The 21,415-nt window shown below is 42.5% G+C and overlaps 1 protein-coding gene across 1 annotated transcript in view; it reads right to left on the bottom strand.

The window, feature by feature from the left end:
* Nucleotides 1-21,415, bottom strand: part of LOC138746666 (metabotropic glycine receptor-like) — a 115,924-nt gene that overhangs the window by 6,464 nt on the left and 88,045 nt on the right. The window contains exons 7-10 of the mRNA XM_069904957.1: nt 18,027-18,265; nt 6,056-6,194; nt 4,363-4,468; nt 1,132-1,278 (exon numbers count right to left, since the gene is read on the bottom strand). Of these exons, the coding sequence (XP_069761058.1) occupies nt 1,132-1,278; nt 4,363-4,468; nt 6,056-6,194; nt 18,027-18,265 (631 nt within the window). The remainder of the gene's footprint in view (nt 1-1,131; nt 1,279-4,362; nt 4,469-6,055; nt 6,195-18,026; nt 18,266-21,415) is intronic.

Genomic DNA, 21,415 nt, shown 5'->3' with positions numbered 1-21,415 from the left:
AAATATGCATGTTTATGTGTATAAAATCAATAACAATATTATAAAAAGAAAGAAAAGGGTGGCACGATTAGCGTAGCGGTTAGTGTAACGCTGTTACAGCACCAGGATTCAATCCTTTGCTATCTGTAAGGAGTTTTTATGTTCTCCCCATATCGTGGGTTTCCTCCGGGAGCTCGTGTTTCCTCCTACCCTTCAAAACATACCGGGGTTGTAAGTCAATTGGGTGTAATTGGCTTGTGGGTCAAAAGGGTCTGTTACCATGCTGTACTTCAAAATTTAAATTTAAATCTTTCCCATCTCACATTAAACCTATGCCATTTAGCTTTAGACTCCCCTATCCAGGAGAAAAGTGTGATTAGTCACCGTATCCTTCCCCCTCTTCCCCCCTACTTTGTTATTCAGGTGGCTGTTTGTCTTGCTCATATGTTGACAAAAGGATCAGGCTGATAGATGCAGTGTGATCTGCTGAGTTTTACCAGCACTTTTGTGTATTGCATCTATTCCCTATGATCTTTTATACCTCTATGTCACTCCTTAGCCTCTGACACTCCAGGGAAAAGAAGTCTTAGCCTATCTATTGAGTATATCTGCAGGGAACGCAACTGTTGGAGGGGATCATCAAAGACTCACACCACCCAGCACACGCTCTGTTCTCGCGTCTGCCATCAGGAAAGAGGTATAGGTGCCACAAGATTTGCACCACCAGGTTCAGGAGCTGCTGCTCCTCTCCATCAACAGACTCCTCAACCACAAACTCAGAGACTCATTTTCGGACTCATACTTGCGGACTTTATTGATTTTCTTTTGTTCTCTCTGTATTGCACAGTTTGTTTATATTCATTATCTGTTTACAGTTCTTTTATTTGTTTACATGTTTACCTTGTGTGTAGTTTATTTTTTGCACTACCAATTAGTGGTAATTTTACTGACCCGCAGGGAAAAGGAATCTCAGGGTTGTATGTGATGTCAAGTATGTACTCCGACAATAAATCTGAAATCTGAATACCAAATCTCCTCAAACTCCAAACGGATTAGATGACATTGTTTTCTTTCACCAGTCCCCATCCTCAGCCAAGCTGACCTGTGCATTTTGCATGGTTGAACCATATAGTCTAAATTCCTTTTGCTCACCCTGATATCCTCTGGGTCCAGGCTGTGTTCACTCCAGGCAGATGTGATGCTGCTGTTGAGGTAGGAACCAGAGCATCGCATGTCAAGGTCATCCTCATACACTTCGGCCACAATGTCTTCCCTCAGAGGTATCCCCACATGGAGGAACTGCAAGCAGAAATCCAAATGATTATATCAATTATGTCAAAGGAGTAGACTTGAAGGGGCAAATGGCCAAATACTGCTCCTGTGTCTTGAGATCTTATGGAGAGGGGTAACAATCTCACAGGGAAGTTGCATACCATCAACCCCCTCACATAGAATCTCTTTGCTAAGTGGACCTTACTACCACAAGCATTGCTTGTGTTTGCATATTTCAATTGCCTCGAGAAAAATCTGAAGGAACAACCTAAATCACTTAGTACAGGTATACCCCGCTTTACGAAAGTAGAACGCTCCTATGAAACCTTTCATAAGCTGAAATGCGTAAAGTAAACACCATTCACTACTACTGAAGGCTATTTTCGTGAAAGTGAAAACCCATTCAAATTTCTTTCAGAAAGCAAACACAGGTTTCTTCATAAAAGTGAATTTGCTTAAAGCAAGTATTCATAAAGTGGGTATATCTGATTGAAAAGGCTGTTTGTTACCTGGAACACACAGTATGGCATTAAACTTTTTGACCCAACTGATCTGTGCCAGGGTTAATGGCCTTCTTACCCATGTTATCTCACTCTGCCAACCTATGCCTCCTTCCTTATTTACATAAAATATACTTTATGATATTTGTCTTAACTAATTGTGAGTAACTTTGATATCAGTTAAGATAAAGTAGATTTTCCAGAACTGTATGATGTATTTATACAGACTTTCATAGTTTTATTCTCTCTTACAAGTAAAACTATCTTCAAGATGTCAAAGTTTATCCCTTCTCAACATGAGAGACCTCCATCAGGCTTCATCTCATCCCAAGTAGAACATTCTAATGTGTGTTTTTTCCTGTTGCATATGAGCTTATACAAACACATAATTGTAGAGGTGGCTTTGCAGCAAAAATGTGCTGGAGGAACTCAAGCAGCATCAGTGGGAGAAAGAAAGGTCAGTGTTGATGAGTATAATGAGGACAGATTGAGGGTATAATGAGGTACAGTAGGGGTTTGGTGAACCAGAGAGGTGTGAAGAATGACAGACAATGGGAGAGGCAGGCAAGAGAACAAACGAGGGTGTAGGTGATCATTTGAAACAAAGGCTACTATTGCTGGAATCTGATGTAAAGAAGGTGAAACAGGTCGAGTATCCAAAATACATGGGATCAGAAATGTTTTGGATTTTAGATTTTTTCGTATTTTGAAACACCATTTAAAAAAAGCACTCATTCACTCAGACTTAGATACATGCATTGACGTTACAATACAAATATTTACATATGCACAAATTAATTGAAGTAGACATATATCAAAAAATCTACACTCAATTATGCACTACTTACGTCTGCTACATCCCGTTCTCCAATTAGGATTATGGGACTAAGGATGACATTTTTTTTTGATTTTGGAATTTCAGATACAGGGTACTCCATCTGTAATCAAAATTATGATGGGAGAAGCAAAGGACAAATGGGGCCAGATGGAACACAAATATGAGGTGAGGGGGTGGTCTATTGTGTAGGTGAAATGTGGGTGGAGGAAGATGCAAGCAGAAGTGGGAGAAGACGAGGGTGGGGGGAATTTTGTCCTTTATCATTGCCTATTGGGTGGCATGGTGAGCATAGTGGTTACTACAATGTTATGACTGCACCAGCAACCTGGGATCGAATCTGCCCCTTTCTGTAAGGAGTTTGTACCTTCTCTCCCATGTCTGTGGGTTTTCTCCAGGTGCTCTGGTTTCCTCCCACATTCCAAAGACGTTCAGGGTTGGTAAGTTAATTGGTCACGAGGATGTGTTTTGGTGGCGCGGTCTCATGGGCCAGAAGGGCCTGTGACCAAGCTGTATTTCTAAATTAGCGCAACCCCTTTACAGCACCAGTGATTGAGACCGGAGTTCATATCCCGAGAATGTGGTACATTCTCCCCGTATCTGGGGGCTCTGGTTTCCTCGCTCCATTCAAAATGTACTGGTGGGTGTAGGTTAATTGGGTGTAATGAGGCAGCACGTTTCATAGGCCTTCTACTATACTCTATCTCTAAAATTAAATGATCAACCTCCACATTGCATATCTCTAACAGGAATCGATTCCTTTTTGATATTAATGGCTAGCTTACTTTCATATTTTACGTTTTCTCCCCTTACGGCTTTTTTTTGTTTTTGAAAACTTTCCAATCTTCCTGCTTCCTGCTAATTTTTGTAATACCTTATGCTCTCTCTAATGTTTTTTTATGCTGTCTTTGACTTCCCTTGGTGAACCATGATTGTCTCAGTCTCCCTTTAGAATATTTCTTCGTTGAGATGAAACCATCCTGAGTTTTTCGAATCATTCCCTAGAAGATCTTGCTCTAGATGCTGCTTTACCATCTTCCCTGCTCAATCAACTTTGGCCAGCTCCTCTCACATGCGTTTGTAGTTACCTTTACTCGACTGTGATACCAGCACATTCGATTTTAGTTTCTCACTCTCAAACTTCAGAGTGAATTCCAACATATTGACATCAATGCTTCCTGATAATTCAAATCTGGTTCATTGCACTCAGTCACTCAGAAGTGGCTGTAGTTCCATCCATTGAACACTGACAGCATATATTGCTTGTTGATGCAGCATGCTGGAAATCAGAGATCAATGTGTGAGATTGAGGTTAATTTTCACTGTCAGGGCCAGGGAACTAATCAGGGAAAACAAATCAGCTTCCAATTATTGAAGACATCTCAATTTTCAGTGTGTTGGATTAACAAGCAGGTAGACAATCTGTTCCACTCATTCACATCACAGCCTGGTGTGTGGAAATGAAAGTTTAAAAAGTTTTAAATTTAAATTTAGACATGCAGCACAGAAACAGGCCATTTCGGCCCATGAGCCCATGCTGCCAAATTTACACCCCATTAAGCTACACCCCCAGTATGTTTTGAATGGTGGGTGGATCCCCAGAGAAAACCCTCGCAGATACAGGAGAACGTACAAACTCCTTACAGGCAATGTGGGATTCAAACCCCGGTCCGGTCCCGATCACTGGTGTTGTGGAGGTGTTGCGCTAACTGTTATGCCAACCATGCCAGCCTTATCCTTATCTCTTTGTTTTCAGAAAGAAGAAAGCATTAATACCTTGGGGGCGAGGAGCAGAATGAGTGTCAATGTGACAGTAAGGTGAGTGTGGGCAAAGAAGAGCAGTAACATCCAATCTGGGTGAAGAGTGGTTGCCATGGTGAACCTAGAGGAAGAAATGAAACTTATCTTAAAATCTTTAGAGATTAATGAAAACAGTAGGCTTTTTCCATTGAGGTTAGATGATATAGAACCGAGAGAGCATGGGTTAAGGGTGAAAGGGGAGAAGTTTAGGAATTTTTTTCACAGAGTGAATGGTGGGGGTGTGGAACGAACTGCCAGCTGAAATCATGAATGCAGACTCAATTTTAACATTTAAGAAAAAGGTACATGGATGAGAGGGATATGAACTGGGTGCATGTCAAAGCGACAAGTCAGAATAAAGTTCGGCAAAGACTAGAAGGGCTGAAGGGTCTGTTTTATGTCCTGTGATATCCTATGATTTTAGTAGAGTGCTTATTGTGAAGAATGAACTTCATGTATATTAGATTAGCTAATAATAGCTCTACATTGCAATAAAAACAACAATGAATGACCTTTATTGGGAGGTACAAGGAGTGTGTGTGGAGGAGGAAGGAACATAACCTGTTGAGAAATGGGGAGTGTCAGAGTTCAGAGGAAATGGTGAGAGATGTATGAATGGGTGAAGGTGGTCAAAGATAACTGTGACCACAATACAGTTCATCATTGTGTGGTGTGAGCTTTGCAAGTTGGAGATTTTTTTCCTTCGATACAAATGGTATACAAATGGATGAGGGTGTCTCGTCAGGGTGAATCCACAATCTCCTTCAACAGATTTTTTGTTAGTTTTAAACAGTATTCAATATTAGCTAAATCAATTGGTAGGGTTTGGGAGAACCTTTTGATAGAAACCCCGGTATTACTTCACACTCCTGAATTGGGAAATGTTATACACCAAAAAAATACATCCAGACATGGAAAGAATGAAAGGTGATATTGGATTTAGCAAAGACGCTCCACAGTGTAGCCCTCAGTCACAGTGCCAGGGCGTCTGTTATTGGATCTGGCTTCAAACCTGTCCATTAAATCTGCCAATCAAGCTATATAAAGCTTTAAATGTTACAAATCTTGCTCTCATCTTGAAAACGCACATTGTTAAATAGAAGAGGAAGTAATGGAAAATTAGCAGACATTGTAAATGCAAAGTAATTTGATGACCTGATTACTAGTGGTTGAAGAACTGTCTTCTAAGTTGGAAGTGTGGGGGATGTATATTTGAGTTCAGCGGGGCGAGAATATTGCAGATATATGTGGGTTACAGAGAAAAACAATCAACACTTGAGGTGGACTTCCACAGTGGATCAGTGATTCTTTAACCTCTGAAGGAAACACTGGGTTTCAACCAATGTGATGTCAACAGATGCCCTGGCACTGTGACTGAGGGCTACACCATGGAGCGTCTCTGCTAAATCATTCAAAAACGTGTCTCTCTCTGTCCAAAATTAGATCAACAAAGGTCATAGGGGAAATGGGAAGAACTAACACCTCTTTTAACCTTTTATGGACTGAAGTAGCAGGGCTCTTTCTTGAGTTAATTCCCCATATAAAGGATAGCTCAGGCAACAATGCGCCCTCCCCTCAGTGCTGGGTTCAGAACTTCCCCCGTGATCTTGAGACTTCATTAAGTTACAGCTGGCATGAGGATGAGGTTGATGGTTGCTAGTGATCGTACCTGAGACTGCAGAAGGCAGCAGACATGAGGATTTCATTATGAATGGCAAGGCCCATAAAGCGTGGCTCATGGTAGGTCGATGGCACTGTTCGCACTGTGTAACAGAGATAACTGCCCCAGCAAAGGAAGAGGAATTCAGCTATCAACAGAAGATACAAGATGCAGAGTGACTTAAGTAGAGAATCCACACCTGCAATCTTTAAAGTAAATTACAATGATGAGAGTTTATTGGCATAAATACAACCATAATGTACAGGTGGATATTTTATAGTGGCACTCAAGGTACATAAAATATAGAACAATACAGCACAGTACAGGCCCTTCAGCCCTTGATGCTGTGCTGATCCATATATCCTTTCCTAAAAAAATACAAAACCCTCTCTACCCCGTAACCCTCTATTTTTCTTTCATCCAAGTGTTTGTCTAAGAGTCTCTTAAATACCCCCAATGTTTCAGCTTCCCAGCAAGGCTTTCCAGGAACCCACATCTCTCTGTGTTTATATTAAAAAAAAACCGTGATGGCTCCCCTAAACTTCCCTCCCTTCATTTTGTACATGTGCTCTCAGGTGTTTGCTGATCCTGCCCTAGGAAACAGGTGTTAGGAAACGTTCTCTGCTTATTGTTGTCAAGTGTTAAGTGTTGATAACCAAAGGACATGGATTTAGTCATTTTGTAACAGTCAGAGGAGAGATAAGGAAAGACCCAGTGGGTTATAAAGGTTCTCAATGTGTTGCTTAAAGATGCTGAAATCAGATTCAAAAGTAACTTTCAACAAAGGATGCTGGACAAATACTGAGCGCAAGCACATGCAAGTCCGTGAGGTGAGAGCAAAGTAGTAAGGGCAATTGGTGGGTTCTTTCTGAGCCAAGTGGTCGACAATCCTTTTTCTTTCACTGGTGCTTGACCCTCAGAGTTCATCCTGCACGTTTTTTTTTAGAGTTAATTAATCCCCACTGGTCTGTACTATTTCAGGCATGGACTCATTGGAATAAAAGAGCATTGAGAGGCGATACATTTGTTATGATAGGGTTTTGCCAGGAATTGAGTATTGTGGACAGTGACGAGCTGTTTCATCTTGTCCACAGTTCCACAAGCAGAGGACAAACCTGTACCCAAAGGGGATATATTTCAATTAATGAGCAGAAACAGTAATACATTGGGCACCTATAGAATGGAGACCAGGGGAGATAGCAGAAGTTCAGACTGATTTGGCCGAATACAGTTTGAGTCGATTTGTTGCACAAAATATGATGCTGTCTGAGTAACTTGAGAGTTGAAATATGGTGTGATGATGAGGAATTTCAACCTGATCATGTTGTAAATGATCCATCTCTACTAGGTATAGACGTGAGGTGAGGAACCCCTATGTCAGCACTTCTTCCACCATTTCCATTTTCCCATTGAAGTGAGGAATTTTTAATCAATGAGTGAATTAATCTTGTGTGTTCCCCTGGGCAGCAGAGTCACAGAGCTCAGCATGTCCATGCCACACCATGCTCCAATTTTTTCCCACAGACATGGGGGCTTGTAGGTTAATTAGCCATTGTATGTTTCTCCTAGATTGTAGGTAGAATCTGGGAAGTTGGGGAGAATGAAGTTGGATTAATTTTGGTCCACGAGCCCATGCTGCCCAATTTACACCCAATTAACCTACACCCCTGGTACGTTTTGAATGGTGGGAAGAAACTGGAGCCCCTGGGGAAAACCCACGCAGACACTGCCCCAGCAAAGGAAGAGGAATTCAGCTATCAAACTCCTTACAGACAGTGTGGGATTCAATTGCTGGTGCTGTAAAGGTGTTGGGCTAACCACTACGCCAACCATGGGTACATCATGGTTGGCACACATTTGGTTTACTGAAGGGCCTATTTCTGTGCAGTAATACCCAATGACTTTCACGACCCACTTTACTGATTTTGCTTTTTAAGCCTAGATTTTATTTCATAATTTAAATCCCTTAGCTGCTGTGGTGGGAACATCAAATCGTGCCTCTAGGTTGCTGGTCTAGTAACATAACCACCATGCTGCCATACCTATCAGGGAGGTGGAGGGGGAAACAGATAGATCCTGATTTCTTACAGCAGATATGTGACTCCAAGGGCAACAATAGACTTAATATCTCTCTCTTCTGTCTTCCCTCTCCCCACACCCGGGATTCAGCTCCCAATAACTGGGGCTGGAAATTACACTGGACAAATATTAGTCCAGCAGCATATTGGACTGAGTTGGGATATTCTGCTTTTAAATAAATCAATGCCCCTTTTGAAAGATGAGATATGGACCACCACCATGAGTGTGTTTTATGTTTGTAGGCAGCATTAGGGTTAGGGTATTTTATCTTTAAAGGTCAGGGGTACATGGTGAATGAAGATGAATAAATACCCTGCAGGGCCGTGGAAGCTCTGGGAAGTGGGGTTCAGTCTCCTGGGCAGTATCATGTGTAGTCTGAAAAGAAGATTGTAAGGGTATGATTTCTTTCAACACATTTGTTAACACGTATCGGTTTAGTTGAGGTGGTTGGAGGTTTGAGGACAACAGTTGTTTGTCCAACAGTAGTTATAACGACTGCTCTATCATCCAGCTCTAGGCAGAAGAATATATTTTCATCACTTCCACTGTGGCTGAAGCACTAGGTGATCTTTTAAAGAGATGGCATGCAGTGCTTATAACAACAACTATTTAACACTTAAATCCCTTTTTCTTTTGCCATATTTTTACTTTCCTACTCAATTTATTTATTTTATCTTCCTTCTCCTAAACCTGTTGCCTTTCTCCTGATGAATAGTAGATGTTTTGGAGACAGAACAGTAGAACACAGGAAAAGGCCCTTTGGTCCACTGAAGAGAGGATAATTATGTAGTGAAGAGTTTGAACAAAAATGTGCAAAGAATAAAAGATGGTGTAGGTGGCGGACATTGGGACTAGACAGAAAAATGGTTCGGCACAGACTAAAAAGGCCGAAGGGGCCTTCTTCTGTGTTGTAATGTTCTATGGTTGTAATTGTTGCCTATTTTTTCAGATGACACCAAATTGGCCATTTTCTCTGTCAGTCAGGCAATGAAAACCCATTTATGAAAAAAATCCCACTCACAGGTGGTGCAAATAGACACGATAACAATTAAGAGTGTTAGAGCAGATAGCGAGGTGAAGGAGGATAAAGGTCATGTGAGGACTGCATGTATAGACAGATATATACGTGATACAAATTTTCTCATTTGTTTCAATGCAAGGAATATTTTTGGAAAGGCAGATGAACTTAGGCATGGATTGGCACGTGGGATTACGACATTATTGCTATTAGTGAGACGGTTGAAGGAGGGGCAGGAATGGGAGCTTAATGTTCTGGGGTTCCGTTGTTTCAGATGTGATAGAAGGGGAGGGATGAAGGGGGGAGGAATGGCATTACTCGTCAGGGAAAATATCACTGCTGTGCTTAAACAAGACAGCCCAGAGGGCTCGTCTACAAAGGCCATATGGGTGGAGATGAGGAACGGGAAAGGTGTGAGACCGTCCAATAGTCAAATTTGGAGGAGAAAATCTGTAGAGAGCAGACCGATGTAAGAAACAGAAAGTTGTGATAGTAGGAGATTTTAACTTTTCACATATTGACTGGGACTCCCAAACTGTAAAAGGGCTGGATGGCTTGGAGTTTGTCAAATATGTTCAGGAAAATGTTTAAAAATCAATATATAGATGTACCAACGAGAGAGAATGCAAATCTTGATTTCCTACTAGGAAACCAGACAGGTCAGTTGACAGAAGTATGAGAAGGTGAACATTTTGGGTCCAGTGACCATAATGTCATTAGTTTCAAGTTAATTATGGATAAGGATAGGTCTGGTCCTGGAGTTAAGATTCTAAATTGGAGAAAGGGCAATTTTGAGGAAATGAGAAAGGATCCACGAAGAGTGGATTGGGATAAGTTGTTTTCTGGCAAGGATGTGATCAGAAAGTGGAAGGCCTTCAAAAGCAAAATTTTGAGAGTGCAGAGTTTGCATGTTCCTGTCAGGATTAAAGGCAAAGTTAACAGACACAAGGAACCTTGGTTTTCAAGGGATATTGGCAATCTGGTTAAGAAGATGTATAGCAGGTATAGGAAACGAGGAGCAAATGAGGTACTGAAAGAGTGTAGAAAACAAGAAAATACTTAAGTTTTATACAAATATGTTCAGAGCAAAAGGATAGTAAGGGACAAAATTGGTCCCTTGGAACATCAGAATGGTCGTCTAAGTGTGGAGCCTCATGAGATGAGGAGATTTTAAACAGTTTTTTTTGCATCGGTATTTATTCAGGAAAATGGCATAGTATTTAAGGAAGGAAGGAAAACAAGCAGTAGTGTCATGGAACATATAGAGATTAAAGAGGAGGAGGTGTTTGCTGCCTTACAGCGAATAAAGGTAAATAAATCTCCCGGGCCAGACAAGATATTCCCTTGTACCTTGAGGGAGACTAGTGTAGAAATTGCAGGGGCCCTGGCAGAAATATTTAAAATGTCCTTAGCCATGGGTGAGGTGCCAGAGGATTGGAGGGCAGATCATTTTGTTCAGTTGTTTAAAAAAGGCTCCACAAGTAAACCAGGAAATTATAGGCCAGTGAGCCTGATGTCAGTAGTAGGTAAATTACTGGAGGGTATTCTGAGAGATTGTATTTATAAATACTTGGACAGCCAAGGGCTGATTAAGGACAGTCAGCATGGCTTTGTGCTTGGTAGGTTGTGTTTAACAGATCTTATGGAGTTTTTTGAGGATGTTAACAAGAATGTAGATGAAGGTAAGGCTTTGAATGTTGTCTACATGGACTTTAGCAAGGCCTTTGATAAGGTCCCATATGGGAGGTTAATTCAGAAGGTTCAGACACTAGGTATCCATGGAGAGGTTACAAACTGGATTCAAAATTGGATGAATGGGAGAAGATAGAGAGTGATAGTGGATGATTGCTTCTCATACTGGAGGCCTGTGATTAGTGGTGTGCCTCAGGCATCTTTGTTGGGACCATTGTTGTTTGTTGTCTATATCAATATCTGGATGATAATGTGGTAAATTGGATCAGCAAGTTTGCTGATGACACCAAGAGTAGAGGTGTTGTGGACTTTCAAAGCTTGCAGAGGGATCTGGACCAACTGGAAAAATGGGCTAGAATATGGCAGATGGAATTTAATGCAGACAAGTGTGAGGTGTTGCATTTTGGGAGGATGAACCAAGGTAGAACATGCACAGTAAATGGTAGGGCCCTGAGGAGTGTGGAGGAACAAAGGGAACTGGGAATACAGATACATAATTCCCTGAAAATGGCATCACAGGTAGACAGGGTTATAAAGAAAGCTTTTGGTATCTTGGACTTTATAAATCAAAGTATTGAGTATAGGAGATGGGATGTTATGGTGAAGTTGTATAAGACATCGGTGAGGCCATATTTGGAGTATTGTGTACAGTTCTGGTTGCCAAACTACAGGAAGGATATCAGTAAGATTGAAAGAATGCAGAGAAGATTTACTAAGATGTTGCCGGGTCTTCATGAGTTAAATTACGAGGAAAGATTAAACAAGTTAAGACTTTATTCCTTGGAGCGTAGAAGAATGAGGGGAGATATGATAGAGGTTTACTAAATTATGAGGGGTATAGACAGAGTAAATGTGAGTAGGCTCTTTCCACTTAGATTAGGAGAGATAAATATAGAGGGCATGGCTTTAGGGTGAAAGGAGAAGGGTTTAGGGGGAACATTGGGGGAAATATTTCACTCAGAGTGGTGGGAGTGTGGAACAAGCTGCCATCTGACGTGCTAAATGCGGGCTCACTCTTAAGTTTTAAGAATAATTGGATAGATACATGGATGGGAGTGGTCTGGGGAGTTATGGAATGGGTGCAGGTCAGTGGGACTAGTGGTATGGTGTTTTGGCACAGACTAGAAGGGCCAAATGGCCTGTTTTCTGTGCTGTAGTGTTCGATGTTTAAACAGTTATATGAATAGGCAAGGGATGGAGAAATTTAGACCATGTTCAGGCAAATGGTATTAGTTTAAATTAGCATAGTGGTCAGCACAAACACAGTGGGCCGAAGGGCCTTTTCCTGTGCTCTACTGTTCTGTTTCCAAAACACCTACTATTCATCAGGAGAGAGGCAATGTGATGGATGATTTTGTTCAGGTTGAGGAGAAGTCAGATGAAATAAACTAATTGAAGTAGGAAAATAAAAAATATGGCAAGAGAAAAAGGGATAAAAGTGTTAAATAGTTGTTGTTATAAGCACTGCATTTCACCTCTTTGAAAGATCACCTAGTGCTTCAGCCACAGTGGAAAGAAGTATATGGTGTGTGGATATATTTGACTCTCTGGTGGGGAAATGAAAATATTTTATGTTCAGTCTGAGTTATGACACCTACTAGATCATAAATATAATTCACTGCAGGATGTGCTTTGAGAGTATTCACTATCGAAAGCTGCTGTGGAAACTTCTTTGATGATTTTGCATATCTAATGGACTAAGAGAAGCTCCTGACATTGAAGAGCCTGCTGTTATAGAAAATTAGTCGGAGATGTCAGGCAGTTGCAATGTATCCCTGGAGGAGCAGTCAATGGCTGGACTGTGCGTATAAAAACAAGACTCTCTTTTCATGTGGTCACCTTGGTCACCATGACAACAGACTTTAAACCACTGAGCATCAAGGCGAATGGGAGAGGAGGGGGGTGCTCACATTCAGCTGTTTTCCCCTTATAAAGATCCCAGGATCCCATTCCCTTCAGCCTGGTATTGCCATCTCTTTCTGTTGTCTCTCTGAAGGATTTTGTCATGGGACCTTTGTGGTTCTCTCTATCTTCAATATTTTAATTGTTAATGAAGAGCAATAATCAAAGAAAATTTAAAAAAAAATATTCTGACACTTGTGCTTGTTGAGAAGGATTGCTCATAGCAGTACTGGTAAATCCCCAGAGAATGCAGACAATTATAATTATCAGCTCTCTTTTCTGCCTAGAACTGGATGAAGAAGGACTAGTATGATTTTGAGAATGCTTCTGGGTTTAACATGTGTAAAGCTATATTCTCTAGCAAGCTCACTTTCCTTTCTGTTGTTTAGCAAACTTCAGTCATTACACTGAAGGCCTTGAACGTCAGGGCTCTCACAAGGCACAGAACCATCATAGCAAGCCTGTCAGCTTTAATGAGGGATAGTTGGCCTTTATACCCAGCATCCCCTGGGCATATCTTGTTACACATTGGCACAACAGGGCATTGCCGAGCATTTCACTAACACTCAGAGATAGGCAAAGGGCCATGTTCCTGGTCAGAGCAGGGTGCATTCATTGCATTTCATAGTCCGTGCCATCGATTCTAGTTCCAGATGATTTTTTGCCAACCCTCTGATGAATGGAAGGCTATTGTAGAAACCTAGCAAGGGATTTTCAGACGTTTCTGAATCCTGGATATCACCATCATGCCAGGCATAATATGGCCCAGTTCACAGTAGCATTCAGTTTCCTCTTCTCTAACCACTGGCCTCAAGCCCAAGCTCAGAGGATATACCATCTTGCTCTTAGCTTGATGATCTTTCAGAGTGGGTTGAGCAAATTAAAGAAATAAGGAGTGATTTGAATCCATGGTTACAAGAAGATTTGAACCCTGATGTCAGAAGAATCTACTTTGGCCTGAGGAGTTTACAGTGGGAAACATTTGCTACTGGCAATCCTGTACATTACATTGCTGTCCAACATGTTGGGACACTGATAAAGGATCAACACCTAGAGAGAGTCTTTAGGCTTTTTGCGCGTTGAATTCTGCGCTAAGAATGCGCCTGAAGAAGCAGAAGCGGCCCTTTAAATTGCCATTCAGGTGGCAGCATTTAAAGCTCAACGCTGGCCACCTGAAAGGACAGCTGCGCCGGGATGCGCATCTGAGCACATTCCGGCGCTCCTGTCCCTTGGGCTGTCAATTCAGGATGGCTGGCTGTCAGCTGGGACAGCCACTGTGGGCTATCAGCACGGGGACGTCCCCACACTGATCCCGCTGCCCCGCTCTCTCCCTACTCACAGGGCTGGAGCGGCCGGCGGGAGAGAAGGAGGCTGGAGCAGCCGGCGGGTGAGTACGGAGCTCGAGTCGGGTACCAGCATTGTTTCAGACAGCATCCTTCTCCCCCGCTGGCTGCTCCAGTCCCCATTCTTCCCCGCCGGCCGCTCCAGTCCCCATTCTCCCCCGCCGGCCGTTCTAGCCCTGCAGTCCCCACGCTGACAGCCCAGCCCCCTTCTCCCCCGCCGGCTGCTCTAGCCCCACAATCCCCGCGCTGACAGCCCAGCCAGCTGCCCCTGCCCCGGCGTCCTGCGCCAGGAAAAGGGGCAGCTGGGAGAGGAGCTGTCAGGCGCTCGCCAGCTGACTGTCATCCCAAATGCTGCTGCTTTTAGGCAGCTGCATTCAGTTCAGATGGCTGGGGAGGCCGCTGTGCTGCGGTGATTATCCCTCTTGGAGGAGGGTTACAAAGTTCACCTTGCAAGCGCCTCCTGCACATTCACGTAGCCTCCCAACAGCCGCATATTGCCAAAATATGCGGCTTTACAAGCGGGGCAATTGGCCACCTGAAAGTGCCTTTTAACAATTAAGTTGACCTGAAGGGGTGTAGTTGTTTGAAGTAAGTGTGATAATGCAGTAGCCAGATTGTGCATAGCAATGACTACATGATAATGAGCAGATTATGTGTTTGCAGTGCAAGGCAGAGCAACAAATACTTCCTGAAACTCAAGAGAACTCTTTTTCCATTCTTCAAAGGGGATCCTGGGATCCTTCTTATCCATCCATTCAGGGCCTAATATCAATATCTCCTTCAGCAGATAGCACCTTTGACAATGCAGCACTCTCTCAAAGCAGCCCATATTATGGACAAGAGTCTCTGAAGGGATGCTTCTGATTTAGAATCATAGAGTTTCTATCCATATCATAGTTCTGACTATCATACCGATCAATATTAATCCCACTTGCCTGCGTTAATTCCCCTTTCCTCTAGGCCCTGCTCACTCAAATACTTGCCCAAATGCCTCTGAAATTTTGTTCCTGTTCCTGTACCTCCTCCACTCCAGCACTTCCTTCAGCAGCTCATCTGAGATGCCAACTAATCTACATGAAGGATGTATCCCTCAGATCCCCTTTCAACCTCCTTCCTCTCATTTTAAACATGTGGTCTCGAGTTTTCGACACCCCTATCATGGGAAGCAGACACTGATTATCAATGTTATCTATGCCTCATTAATTCATTTTGTATAACTGTCTATCATGTCAACCTTTGCTGCAGGGAGAACACATCCAACATACCCAATCTTTCCTTTAGTGCAAGCCCACTTATCTACACATCTTTGCAAAGGTTTTCTGCACCATCTCTGTCTTAATCACATCTTTCCTATTGGGGTAACCAGATCTGTACACAATATTTTCTATGTGCGACCGAGCTAATGTTTTGTACAACTGTAACATAATACCCCAACTTGTGAAGATTTAAGCGTGAGTGTGAGCACTGTATCAGGTTTGGAAAGGTTGGATGTAAAGTTTCTTCTCTACTCAACCTGAACTTCCTAACTCAGATGGTCTTCAATGATTTCCTCTGCACTGTGAGCAGGACCCAGTTATTTTCTCAGGGTCATGTTGACCCAAGGCTCCATTTGCCCATGAATTGAGGCAGTTTTAATCTATGAATAAATGAATTCCTGGTCAATGACTCTAATGGGAGGGGGGATGGAGGGGTGGTGCTTAGAGCAACAGAGACTTGAACTACCATTCAAAATTGAGGAAGGGAAACCCTCTAATCAGGGATGTGAATGCAGAGGGGTTTCATTGGGATGTGGAGGTTAGGCTATTTCTCCTGCCAGAAGGTTGGTGATCAGAAGCCAGTGATTAAAACAATTGGCAAAGAAAAACAAAGACAACCAGAATTTTTGTGCAGAGTTTTAAGATCTGAAATGTACATCCTTAATGGGCAATAGGATTAGATTCAAAGGACAATTGGAGGTGGACTTGGAAGGTTTCTCTTGTGGGATGGGACAGTTCTTCCCAGGAATTGACTCATTCCACAAGTATGATCAGCTTTTTGTACTGTATAAATTTATGACCAAGATTATAGTGCGACAGGGTCTGAATGTAAAGCAGGTGGGTGGTGGGGGGGTGTTGACTTAATTAAATCGCTTTAAGCCTCTTCTTTCAAGAGAAATATTTGTTTTAACATTTGCAGTACCTGCCCTGCTAGGAGAGTATAATTATAGCAGGATGTTTACAAACAAAGATGTCAGTATTTAAAAAGAACAGCACCAAAACCGAGGCTGTGCTTCAGGTCAGAAGTACGTTGAGGGCATCTTTTTGGGAGAACAATGGGATCAACATCTCCTTTAATAACTCAGGTTCAAGGGTGGAGAGAGAGAAATAACAGAAAAGGAAATGCTGTGAATTAAGTTAGCCAAGGAAAGAAACATGGAGAGAGGGAAAGAATGGATTGGGGGGAGAGAGAGAGAGAGAGAGAGAGAGAGAGAGAAAAGGGGAATATTTAATCCTTTAAGTCTCCAAAAACAATTACTGCCTCCAGGAACGGGACTTTAAACTTTCAGAAATCCCCTTTTTGAATTGAAGAATTTGAATGCATTTTCCATGAACAAAAGTTTCTTCATTATGAAATGCCACTTGTAAACTTTGTGGTGATATGTTTTAAATGAACCAATATGCTGAAACCCAATGGTATTTTGAAGGGTGAGCTACCATCTTCATGACTTGGTGATAGAGCAGCATGAATTGTCTCGGAATTTGTACCAGTACCAATGAGGCATTTCTTTCTAATGTTACTGGACAATGTACGCATTATAAACAGCAGGCACCATTAAACTCAGCCATTCCAGTTCTACCTTTAGCAATCAGGGCTTTGCAAGTAATATCCACAGGGTGCTGTTCTAGGTCTTTATGACTTTTATAAATGACCTGGAGAAAGAAGTCAAGGGAAGGGTCAGTAAGTTTGTAGATGATACTAAAGTTGGATGTGTTGTGGATAGTATTGAAGGGCTGCCGTAGGTTACAACAGGATATGGACAGGACGCAGAGTTGAGCAGAAGAGTGGTAGATGGAGTTCAATCCTGATTTGTGTGGTGATGCATTTTGGAAGGTCAAGCCTGAAGGCTGAGTACAGAGTTAATGGCAGGATACTTAACAGTGTGGAAGAACAGAGGGACCTTGGATATCTTACGGTTGCCTCGCAGGTTGATAGAACAGTTAAGAAGGCCTATGGTATGCTGGGCTTCATTAATTGTGGGATTGAGTTCAGGAGTTGTGAGGTAATGTCGCAGCTCAATAAATCTCTGGTGAGTCCACACTTAGAATATTGTATTCAGTTCTGGTCACCTCATTACAGGAAGGATGTAGAAGTTATGGAGAGGGTGCAGAGGAGATTTACCAGGATGTTGCCTGTAACAGAAAGTGTCTTATGAGGCAAGGATACCAGAGCTATGACTTTTCTCCTTGGAGCCAAGAAAGATACAAGGAGACTTAATAGAGGTCTACAAGATAATGAGAGGCATAGGTAAGGTAGACAGCCAGCACCTTTTTCCCAGGGCAGGAGTATTAAGCACCAGAGGACATCTGTACAAAGTGAAGGAAGGAAAGTTTAAGGGTGACATTACAGGTAAGCTCTTTTACAGGTAAGCTCTTTTACAGGTAAGCTCTTTTACACAGAGAGTTGTGCCTGGAATGCATTGCCAGGGGCAGTGGTGGAGGCTGGAACAATACAGGAATTTAAGAGACTCTTAGAGGCTCGTGGATGAAAGAAAAATAGAGGGTTATGAGGTATGGAGGGTTTACATTTTTTGTGGGTAGGTATATGTGGGACATGGGCCAAAGAGCCTGTAGTGTGCTGTAATGTTCTATGTCAATGGGGAGCATGTGAACCAAATGTTCCTCTGTGGAGCCTGAACTTTGCTGAAAAAAACTTGCAAACACAAGGCAATAAAACCAATAAATGCTACCAGTGGCCATCATGTAGTCCCATCGATCAAGCTGGCACATATTAAATGTCTGTCCATCTGGAGTGTGTGACTGGGTAACCAGTGGGATTTTCCGCTCCACATTCTCCCACGCAGCCGCGGTCCAGGCAATAAGGAACCAACACACTGTGAGCACAATGACTCCCAGCATCTTCAACAGCCTGGTACATGTCATGTAGGGCACCCGCTGGGCCGTACGGGACAGGAACACCTTCAGCACTCTGCAGATAACAGAGTGAGAAATAAAAGAGGAAGAAGGGTTGAATGAGAAGGGGGAGGAAGGAAAAGAAATGGAGAAGCAGCAGAAAAAGAGATGGATGGGGAGGAGGGAAAGAGATAAAAGGAGATATGAGATCATGACATACACAAAAGTGAGGAGACAAAGAACATTTAACAATAACTTGCACTTATGTAGAACCTTTCACTTTGGAAAACTTCCCGAGTGCTTCGGACAAAATAGGCTCTGAATCTTAGCTATGAATCATAGAGTGGGAAACAGCATTAAGAATATCACAGGGATCAGTTCATGCCCTCCAATCATCCAGTACAATATGCATTTAAATTTCCTGTGGGAGATGATTGAATAATTAACAAAGCATTGAACTGCTCTTGGACAATATATGTCACACACTGATTAACACACTAGATACAGTTACTGAAACAAGCTATACAATCAATGATCCCTAAACATATTTACGTTTCAATGCTATTTCTGGTGTGATGGAGAACTCATTCGCTTTCAATATGATGTACTGTGTTTTCTAGCTGAATCAGTTTTAAAACTAGGATGTTTAAAAACCCTCATGCATCATCCACATCATGAGGACTTCAGGTGGATTGTGTTCCATTTGTCACACTCCAGAAATTCTCTGTGAAAATTGATACCATAGAAATGGGCCATTCACCCAACTTGTCTATTCCAGCAGCTGTCTCCATCTTCACCCTCCTCCTTTCACCCATCTTGTTCCATCTGCCCTTAGTTTTTACTCCTTTTCTACATCTACCCATTACCCATTTGCTCAAGTTTCCCAACTCCACTCCTCTCCAACCCTTCTGGCTCTATCTACCCCTCATCCTTCACTCTTCCTCAGCCAGGCCTATCACCTATTGGCAGCTCACTCACCCCCCTCCTCTTTATAATGCCTATCTTCCCTCTCCACTCAGTCCTAAAGTAGGATCTTGACACAAAACGTTGACAACCCTTTTCCCCTCACAGATGCTGCTGAACCAACTGAGTTCCTCTAGCAGTTTGCTTTTCATCTGTGCCAGTATCTATGATCCAGACAGCATCCTCCAGCTAAATGTATTTCACCCTTTTACTATCTCTTTCTTTTCCTCCATTTTTAATGTGTTCATCCATCACTTGTTTCAGTGTAGAGCAATGTCATGTGGATTGTGGAGGATCATGTGACCACTCCAGCTGGAATCTGGTGGGAATGTGGATTGTAGAGTGTTGCATGACCTCTCCATCCGGAACTTCGTCGGAAGGCACATTACCTGCCAATCAAGATTGGACTCCGCCCACCCATTAGTGCACACCTGACCCATGGCCCCTTTAATTACCTAGTGATTACCTGGGCCATACCCTCCAGCTTACTGTACTATAAAGTCCACCTTGTGGAGTAGTGCTTGCTCTTTTGCTCTTTGGTCCAGAGGCGAACCCTGCTCCACTCCAGGTTGGAAACTGTGAACAATGCTGGAGGAGTTGTTGGTAAGGTGTGCACTTCATAGGGATCGGAGCTTTTGTACATTAGACAAGGAATGGTGGGTAACGCATTGTAATCCTTGGTTGTTATAACTCTGTGCACAGTTGCTAGTATCGGTAGTGTTGAGTCCGATATGACTAATTATACTGTGTTGTGTGATTGAGAGTACTAGTGTGTGTTATCCCCATTGTGATTCCCCTTACGTGTGTTTTAATAAAGATAATTCCTGTGTTCAGCCTGTGTCCTGGCTCATTGCTCTTTGAACCCACCAAACTTGTTTTCCCTTCCCACACAACGAGCATGCAATGAGATTCTGGAGAGATTGAGTGGGTCAGTCAGCATCCATGTTTCAACGTTCTGGGTCAGAATCCTTTATTGAGGGCAAACACAGACAACAACGCAATCTCATTTCATTTTACCCAAATGCTCATTGGTTATATCTGGACCTTGGGAGAGAGCATCAACAGGCTATTTGCAGAGGATACAGTAGTGCGCTCTAGTGTAAGTGGAGTGGGTTGTCATTGGCACCGTGCATTATAATCACTTTTTTCAAATTAAGGCCTCTTTTGGCATCTGTATAAACTCAGCACTTAACTGATAAAGGAAAGCTGATTGAACTTTGCTTTTTTGCCCTGTGTTGTTCTGGATGTGTGGATGAAAATAGATTAAGGATCTTCTTGCTTATGTCCTCCTGCATAATGAAATTTAGAGATGTCAAACGAATTGGAAGTTGGTAAAATAATTTACCTGCTGCTTCATTTGAGTATGAGAAGTTCCTTCAGGTGAGGAGGATGTCATAAAGGACATATCAGCTGGTGTGACAGGAGAGAGAGCGCGGCTAGCACAGGTTTACTGGAATTAGTTAAACTAGAAAGTCTGTAGATGCTGGGGTTGAGTACAATACATACACGTGCTGGAAGCCTGGGTCCTGGGGTCAAAATGTTGGTTACCCTTTACTTCCTATGGATGCTGCGTGACCTGCTGAGTATTTTACTGGAACCAGGGCTAAGTACAAAGACTGTTAAATAGATATGACTTGCATTGTGTTGAATGTTGAGGGGAGAGTTCATCAGAACGTTTATGATATTGGAAGTGTTTACTGGGGAGGATAGAGGTATACTTCCTCTCCTGAGGAGTGTTCAAAACAAGGGGCGCCCTCCAAACAGGAATCCAGGGATAGCATCAGGAAGTATTTCATCTTATCAAAGATGGTGCAATGCTGAACCTCTTCTGCAAAAAGCAGTCAGGACAGGTGAATTACAAAGTTGTCATGACTTTTTGTTGGATATGAGGTGCAGAATATCAATGGAGTTAAACTATACACTAGGCACAAGTATTTCCTGGCAGATAGACAAAGAGAATATAATGGCTTATGTTTGCAGCAGCTCGCAAGGAACTGTTGGTGATATTGTTCACACTACTCATGATACACAGCAGGCAACCTTGCTCTTCAGAAAGGCACCAGGCGGTTGGTTCCACTAGACTTAGCTAGAGAATGCACCAACAACAATCCCTTACATATGTCACTTCCAGGATGAAATGTTGCCAGTTCTGTTAAAAAAATGGAATGTTGTCCCTTTCCATACCAATAAAGATCTGGGTAAAGACGATGTCAGTAGTTCCTCTGTTTGCGCGAAAGCCACACTGTGATTCTGGGAGGACATT

Source organism: Narcine bancroftii, chromosome 12, assembly GCF_036971445.1.
Source record: "Narcine bancroftii isolate sNarBan1 chromosome 12, sNarBan1.hap1, whole genome shotgun sequence".
Taxonomy (NCBI): domain Eukaryota; kingdom Metazoa; phylum Chordata; class Chondrichthyes; order Torpediniformes; family Narcinidae; genus Narcine; species Narcine bancroftii.
The sequence above is the reverse complement of the archived record's forward strand: the minus strand, read 5'-3'. Positions and strand labels throughout refer to the sequence as shown.